The 8413-nt window shown below is 49.6% G+C and overlaps 1 protein-coding gene across 1 annotated transcript; it reads left to right on the top strand.

The window, feature by feature from the left end:
• Positions 1-3392: 3392 nt before the first annotated feature.
• On the top strand, positions 3393-8169 carry SPC24 (SPC24 component of NDC80 kinetochore complex). The gene is made up of 5 exons (XM_064280679.1): positions 3393-3572; positions 7369-7513; positions 7680-7784; positions 7871-7947; positions 8021-8169. Exons 1-5 carry the CDS (start codon positions 3413-3415, stop codon positions 8125-8127), a joined length of 594 nt encoding a protein of 197 aa, XP_064136749.1. The 5' UTR covers positions 3393-3412; the 3' UTR covers positions 8128-8169.
• Positions 8170-8413: the final 244 nt, after the last annotated feature.

Genomic DNA, 8413 nt, shown 5'->3' with positions numbered 1-8413 from the left:
TTCTATTCTGTCCTATAGGGTCGCTATGAGTCAAGATTGACTCGACAGCAACAGGTAAACCTCTTCAAAGCTGTACAAAATCAAAAGACGTATGAATGTTGGGTGCATTTTTCAAGGAAGAGCTTCTCGTTGTGTTCAAAATAATAAAAACTCAAAGAAATTAAAACATAAGGTTTATTCTGAGCAGTTATTCTCTATGCATGTAAACTCCAAAACCCAAATCCATTGCTGTCAAGTCCATTCCAACTCATAGCGACCCTATAGGACAAAGCAGAACTGCCCCACAGGGTTTCCAAGTCTGTAATGTTTACAGAAAGGAGCCCTGGTGGTGCAGTGGTTAAGCGCTTGGCAGCTAAGATTGGTGGTTTGAATCTACCAGTGGCTCTATGGGAGAAGAGACCTGGCGATCTGCTTCACGGAAGCAGACTGCCACATCTTTCTCGTGTGGTGCAGCTGGTGAGTTCGAACCTCCAACCTTTCAGTTAGCCGTCTAGCGCTTAACTGCCACACCACCAGGGAGCCCTTATATGCATATAGACTATTACGATTCCTAAAAAAAGCAAATAGCTCAAAGTAGTTTATAAATGGAACTTATAAAGAGAAGAAGAGGGAGAAGACTAGAAGATCAACCCCTGGCTAATCTTAAGATGATTGATTGAACCCTTCTCCTGCTGCTGAAATCAATGGATATCAGGAGCCCTGGTGGCAAGGTCATTAAGAACTTGGCTGTTAACCAAAAGGTTGGCTGTTTGAATCCACCAGCTGCTCCCTGGAAACACTATGGGGCAGTTCTACTCTGTCTTATGGGGATGCTATGAGTTCAAATCGAGTCAACGGCAATTTTTTTTTTTCCAGGTCACAAAGTGGTCTCTGGCCCTCCATCCACCTGTAGCCATGACACCTTTTAAAATTTAAGTGAGCTTGGCTTCTAACAGGAAAGAAAGGATTAGCAAGGTTGGGTGAAAAAAGGCACCGGTAGAATTTGGTCAGGAATTTTTATGGTTAATATTTGGTTTCATGGATAAGAAAACCCGTAAAAATCAAAGTAATATGTCTGTTATGATTTTTTTTTCTTTGACAATTGCTTTTCTCAGAACTCAAAGGGACCTTTGTTGAACTTCTACATGTTAAAGGGCACAGTCCTTGAAACTCCTCCTCTCCACACTCTCCCCCAGGATGGTCTTATCTGGTCTCGGCTGTACCTTGACTTTTATCCCCAGCTTAAATGTCTCTGCAGACTCATAGGCAAGCAACCACCTTTTTGAAAACTTCACAAGCACTGGGAATTTCCTTGAACTTCATTCACACAGTTCCTCACTTCCAAGCCTGCTCCTCCCCATCTTGGCCAGTGGTACCCCTCCTACCAGGTACTAGAACCAAATACCCAGGAGGCATCCTCTAACCTCCTTCTCTCCCTCACTCTGCACACTTCAGACTGCCAGAAAATTCTCCCAACTCTGGAATATCCAGAGCCAGCCACTTTGCAGACCTCCTCTACTTAATGCCCTCCAGTGCTTATTGGTACACTCAGAATCAAGTTCTTCCAACAGCTGCAGGGTACCCGCCAACGGCCCTGCTCACTCTGCTCGAGCCACACTGGCCTCCTCACTGTTCCTCAAACATATTCACATTTTCCCCACCTCAGGGCCTTTGCACGTGCTGTTCCCTCTGCCTGGCGCTTTGTTTCCCAAGATCTTTTCACCATTCAGGTCCCTGTTCAGTTTGGAGCTTCCCAAAACAATACTTACCTTCGCATATGCCATGCTATTTCTTCTGTTCTATTTTGTAGAAAACGCTGGTCATGACCCACTGATTTCTTGACATGAGTTTGAGGAACATGGCATGACAGTGTGTAATTTGTCTTTTCTGCACTGTAACCCCACACATAGCGTGGTATGTGGTCCATGGTCAGCACCTCATTCACTAACGCTCCACATGTTTTGTTAAGTACCTAGCCCTGGTGGCACAGTGGTTAAAGCACCCAGCTGCAAACAAAAAGGTCAGTGGTTCAAACCCACCAGCTGCTCCGAAGGAGAAAGATGTGGCAATCTGCTTCCATAAAGCTTACAGCCCTGAAAACCCTATGGGGCAGTTCTACTCTGTCCTGTTGGGTCACTAGGAGTCGGAATCGACTCAATGGCCGTGAGTAATAGTACTTCCACCACCCGTCTGTCAGTCTGTCATACTGTGGTGGTTTGTCTGTTCCCATAAGGCTGCAAGCTATGCCACTGTTATTTCAAATGCCAGCAGGGTCACCCATGGTGGACAGGTTTCAGTGGAGCTTCCAGATTAAGACAGACTAGGAAGAAAGGCCTTGATCTACTTCCAAAAATTAGGCAATGAAAACTTATGAATCACAACAGAAGAATATTGTCCAATATATGCTGGAAGATGAACCCTCTCAGTTGGAAGGTGCTCAAAATACACGGTGGCCACAACAATGGATTCAAACATACCAATGATGATGAAGATGGCATGGGCCTGGGCCTTCAGCTGTACATTGTTACCATGAGTTGGAGCCTACTCCACCGGCAACTAATGACAACAAACACACTACTTACTGAAGACCAGTTGGAGGTCCGGTGGCACCGTGGTTAAGAGCTACAGGCTGCTAACCAAAAAGTCAGCAGTTCAAATCCACCAGCCACTCCTTGGAAACCCTATGAGGCAGTTTGACTCTGTCCTATAAGGTCACTATTAGGTGGAATCAACCCAATTGCAACGCGGTTTGCCTTTTTTTTTTTTTTTTTGAAGACAAGCAACCATCTTCATTTAATCCTCATGCCAACCCTGAGGAAAATGAGGCACAGAGGGTCAAGTTACTTGCTCAGGATAAAACAACTAGATGGGAACCACCAGCTGCTCCGCAGGAGAAAGATGTAGCAGTCAGGTTCCGTAGGAATTTACAGCCTCAGAACCCCTATGGGGTCGCTGCGTGTCGGAATCCACTCGATGGCAGTGGGTAACACAGCTAGTAAGTGGCAGAGCTGGGATTCGCACTCAGTAAATCTGGTTGCAGAGCCCATGTTGCTATGCAGTCTCTTCGAGGATTTATTGTTTATTGTGTGTATTCCAACCACGCACTGTAGAATGTCAGCTCCATCAGAAGCTAACCATTGTTTCATCCCTAGAATCGCGCCCGGCATTCAGCAGGCGCTCAATATATGCAGAAATAAACAGACCCTCACAGCCTTCTTCCAGCCTGCGCAGCCGCAACATGCAGAACTCCGTGAAGCTCCCTCTCCCTGCACCGCCTACAACCGAGGACCTGCGCAGGCGCAAGAGGTCTGGCCCAAGGGCGCCTCTCCCCGCTGATGACTGAAGGGGGAGCAAGCCAATGAACAAGGATCAACCCCGGAGGGGGCGGGCCCGGCGGGCAGTTAAGTTTGCGCGGGTTTATCCTTGGCGAGTCATGGCGGCTTTCCGCGATATGGAAGAGTTGAGCCAGGGGCTGCTGAGCTTGCTGGGCGCTAACCGCGCCGATGCGCAGCAACGGCGGCTGCTGGGGCAGCACGAGCAGGTGGTGGAGCGGCTGCTTGAGGTGCAGGACAGTGCGGAGCGGCTACTGCGAGGTGAGGGCCTCCCTCCGGGCTCCCCACCCCGGTCCTGCCCCGCGGGTGGGCGCGGCCAGCTCAGCCTCAGTTTCCTTATCGGTGAAATGGGCTTCTTGACAGCAAGCACTGCCCAGGGTAAATTTAGAGGTGAATATAGGCGCTCACAGGGCCTAGCCCATTCTCAACACTCTGTGAGCAGGAGCTGGGGGACTCGGGTCAAGGCGCCAGGTTTGAATCCCAGCACCCCCACTTCCCAGCTGTGGGGTTTGAGGTGAGTTATCTAACCTCTCTGTGCTGTAAGAAGATTATAGCAATACTCCGCACCGCTCTCCTAAGGTTGCATAAATGCTTTACGGAGCACCTGCTGTGTGCCAGGGGCAGTGCCAGCTCTGGGGTAGCAAACCCGTTTCCATCAAGTCGATTCCGACTTATAGTGACCCTATAGGACAGAGTAGAACTGCCCCCACAGGGTTTTCAAGGCTGTGATCTTTATGGGAGCAGATCGCCAGGTGTTTTCTTCCGCAAAGCAGCTGGTGGGTTTGAACCACTGACCTTTCCATTAGCAGCCAAGTGCTTAACCACAGCACCACCAGGGCTTCCTCTGGGGTGGCAGCAGGGGACAAAACTCCTGCCCTTGGGAGGGCCATCACTCCAGTCAGGGAAATGAGAATAAACAAGATAAATCAGTTTGTCAGGAGGTGATGGGCTCAGGAGGGGTGGTGATGTTTTGTTTGGAGGAGGGCGTCAGCAAAGGCGTCTGAGAAGGCAGAAACCTGAAGGAGAGGAGGCAGTGAGTGAGGGGCTGCTAACCGAAGGGTTGGTGGTTCGAACCCACCAGCCGCCCCAGGAGAGAAAGATGTGGCAGTCTGTTTCCGTAAAGATAACAGCCTTGGAAACCCTGTGGGGCAGTTCTTTTCTGTCCTGTAGGATTGCTATGAGTCTGACTCAACAGCAACAGGTGGGATTTAATCTTTATAGGAGCAGATCACCAGGCCTTTTCTCCCAGGGAGCTGCTGGGTGGGTTCGAACTGCCAACTTTTCAGTTAGCAGCCAAGAACTTAACCATTGTGCCACCATTGATGTGGGTGGGGCACCTGGCGCTTTACATAGAGAAAGCACTGAATACATACTATCTTTTTCATCAAATCTAAGATGCCATAGATTGTAAGACTCTTAAAAGTAAGGGGGCAAAATTTCTGGTGATAAATGTCTTCACACGCCACCAATGGGCAGATGGGAGGGACTCATCCAGAGCCCCCACCCAGATTTCAACTGTTGACTCACAAGCCATGTGGTCCCAGTCAGTTGACTTCCTTCCATGAGCCTTAGTTTGCTTATCTGTGAGATGGGGCTGGTGATAGCACCCATGGCTGGATTGATGCAAGGGTCTGTGGAGATGATGCTTGCAGGACACGGTGCATGTCATGGGCTGGGCATATGGGGTCCCTGTTGTCGCTGCCGTTCTCTGTGCCAAAAACAAAAAACCTAAACCTGTGCCAGTCGAGTTAATTCTGACTCATGGTGACCCTACGCGTGTCAGAGTAGAACTGCACCCCATAGAGTTTCCTATGGCTATGATCGTGTGGAATTAGATCACCAGGCCTTTCTTCTGAAGCCCCTCTGGGTGGATTCGAACCACCAACTTCTCAGGTCGTAACCAAGTGCTTAACTCTTTGTGCCACCCAGGGACTCCTAAAGACATAGCCAGGGTATTTTTTTTTTTTTTTTAAACCTTTAAAAAATTTTTTTTAAATATAGACTTTATTTTTAGAGCAGTTTTAAGTTTATGGAAATCTTATGCAGAAAGTAAAAGGACTTCCCATATGCACCCTCTTCCCTGCCCAGTTCCTCCTGTTCTTAACATTTTGCATTCACGTGGTACATTTGTTAGAATTGATGAGCCAATACTGATAGATTATTATTAACTAAAGGACATAATTTACGTTAGGGCTAAATGAGGTCAGGAGGTGAGTCCAGGAGAAAGTGGTAGAAGATTAAGTCAGCAGGGGCCAGAGCTGACCTCCCAGTTAGGGGCCGCTTGCCTCCTCCCTCCTCCCCCATCTGTTGATGGTTTGGGGAGATGAACAGCGTGACCCAGCCTGCCTGGGTGTTAGAAGGGGTGGATTTGGGGCAGGGGAGACTGAGAAGCAGTGTTTGAGGGAGGGAGCCGGGACTTTGAGTCTAATGGATCTGGTTCCAATTCCAGCAGCTTCAAGCTGTGTGTCTGTGGGAAAGTCACTTAACTTCTCTGGGCCTCTGTTCTTCACCTCCCCAACGAGGGGGGTTGCTGAGCTGCCTCCCTCAGAGGGTTGTTATGAGCATGAAATGTGTAGTAGTAGCTCTTAGGTTATGTGGCACCCAGCACACACTCAGTTAATGAGATCACTGCCTTGGAAGACTAAAAGAGGGCTTGGTTGTCTGTCTGTCCGGAGGATGGATAGAAAAGGGGTGGGAAGACTGTGTAAGAGAGCCAGACCCTCAGTTATCAAAACAGGAAATCAGCAGGCACTGTCTAAAATGGACACATCAAGAAGGAGCGGCATAAGCAAATTATTTAGAAATATGGAGGTCAGTGCCAGAGAAAACAGCTAAGAGTTGAAAACGGCTGCATTTAAGAGGCTTGGAGTTGGGGTGTATGTGTGTAAAAGTTTAAAATTTTATAACCATATACATGTCATACTTTGATTAAAGAAATTAATATTCACTTAATGTAAATTTTAAAAACGTAAACGCAGGTCCCTTTGGGAGGCATTTTAATCTGTGCCTTCTCTGAGTTGCCAGGGTTCTCTGACTCCTGGAAGGAACACAGTAGCCTTCTTAAGTTGTTTTTGAACTTCCTGGGTGTTTTGTTCAGCACATCTTCATTTCAGGTAGGTGCTGGAGCCACGTGGTGAATATATGACATGGTCTCTGATTCGAAGGACACCGAGGAATGAATAATTCAGTGTAACGGGGTAGGGGGTACTTGTTGGGCCCCGGGAGAGGGTGGAGAGTGTCTAGCTGCTCGAGCCAGGCGTTACCCAGGAGGTCTTGACAGCTGGGTACAGTTGTGCCTGGTGGGCAGGGGCAGAGGAGTGCCCATGGAGGACAGGTAGACAGAGGCCTAGGACTGAAAACCGTGGCATATATACAAAACGATGAGGCATCTTTGTGGCCTGAGCAGAGAGAAGTACGTGGTGGGGAAAAGCAGGGAAAAAGGAGGCTGGGGACGGTGAAGATGCGGAAGGGGATCTGTGCTAACCTGGATACGTTAGGGAGCTACGGAGGGTCTGTGAGCAGGGCAGTGACTTTGCATTTGGTCTCTATCCCGGCCACTCTGGAGAAAGAAAGAATAGATTGGCATAGGGAGAAACCAGAGCAGGGAGCTAGGTTGGGGATGAAGGGGGGCCCCCTAAAGTCCAGCATGAGGAAGGCGAGGAGGGTCTGGAGTTAGGCGGAAGGAGGGACAGCTGCCTGACTGGATGGCTAACTGTGTGGAAAGTGAGTCCCAGGTTTCTTGCTTGAGTGACAGCGTAGACCATGATGTTATAAACTTGGATTAGGTGTGCAAAAAAGGACCAGATTTTACCTTTTTTTGGCTAAAGTAACTTTGTTTTGGGGACCTAGAACTACATTTGCAAGGTCTGGGTGGAACTCTCTAGTAGGCGTTTGGAAATGGGGCAAGCAGGTCAGGAGCTGCAGACCAAGAGGTGGGCTATTCGTTGGAGATGGGGGAGGTGATGGAGTGTCCTCGCCGGCTCCATGGCTCAGCTGGTGAAGGACGGACCCTGGAGAGCCTCTTGGAAGGGGCAGAACCTTCTCTCCTGTTCCACAGAGATCCTCAGCACGGAGAAGGAAGTGGCCCAAAGCCTAGTTGACTCCAAGGAGAAGGCGCACCAGGGGGGCGCTGAGTTGCAGCAGCTTGAAGCTGAGCTGCAGAAGGCCAGTGAGGAAGACACGCGCCTGAAGGCCACCCTCTTATATCCTTTTCTGTGTGCGTGGAGCGGGTCAGCCGCAGCCACGTCGGAAGCATGGGTTCATTCATGTTAGAAAATGTGCTTGGAGCCAGAGGCCCCAGGCATGGGCCAGCTGGATTTAGCAGGCGAGCAGCTCCTACAGCGAGCTATCCTTAACCACCCGCCCTACTCAGCTCACCAGCGAACTGGAGGGGCTCAAGGAGATGGAGGCGGATCTCCAAAGACAAGAGAGGGAGGTTGATGAAGACACAACAGTCACCATCCCTTCAGCTGTGTAGGTCCCACTGGTGTATGTGTCGTGTCTGTGTCCTGTCTTCAGCTCTTTGTTAGAGTTAATTTCCTTTCTGTCTTCTGGTACAGGTACGTGGCTCAGCTTTATCACCGGATTAGTAAAATCGAGTGGGATTACGAATGTGAACCGGGAATGATCAAAGGCAGTATCCTTTCCACGCTGGGTTGCGGGGAGGGCTGTGCAAGCTGTGGCAGTTTTCCTTACATTTGCCCCCTCAGTCCATCATGGCCCCAGCGTCGCACAGCCCATCCACCTGGACAGCACTCAGCTCTCCAAGAAATTCATCAGTGACCATCTCTGGAGCTTGGTGGACACCAAGTGGTAGCCATTGTCTTGGACATAGTGGGGGTCAGCCGGGGCGGGTGGTGGGGCCTCATTGGTAGCATTAGTGTGAAATTATATGTTTATACAAACATGAGTCTTACTGAATTTCTCCCCGTCGCCCTCCCCCCCTCCCCATTCCACCTTAGTTCCTAGACTGGCTTTAGCCAGGTGACCATGGGGAACTCACTTACCTGGACTCATTCAAGGAGTGTCTTTGAGAGCCACTGTCTGGCCAGCACTGGGCCAGGCACCAGAGCCCCAGGAGGTGAGCTCTTGGGACCCGCCCA

The sequence above is a fragment of the Loxodonta africana genome, chromosome 3, assembly GCF_030014295.1.
Source record: "Loxodonta africana isolate mLoxAfr1 chromosome 3, mLoxAfr1.hap2, whole genome shotgun sequence".
NCBI lineage: Eukaryota > Metazoa > Chordata > Mammalia > Proboscidea > Elephantidae > Loxodonta > Loxodonta africana.
This window is presented reverse-complemented; position numbering and strand designations above follow the sequence as displayed.

Excerpts from the sequence above, each read along its gene's own strand:
- SPC24 (XM_064280679.1), top strand. The coding sequence starts at position 3,413 with ATGGCGGCTTTCCGCGATATGGAAGAGTTGAGCCAGGGGCTGCTGAGC. Across the intron at positions 3,573-7,368 it reads TGCGGAGCGGCTACTGCGAG|AGATCCTCAGCACGGAGAAG; the intron begins GTGAGGGCCTCC and ends CCTGTTCCACAG. Across the intron at positions 7,948-8,020 it reads ACCGGGAATGATCAAAGGCA|TCCATCATGGCCCCAGCGTC; the intron begins GTATCCTTTCCA and ends TTGCCCCCTCAG.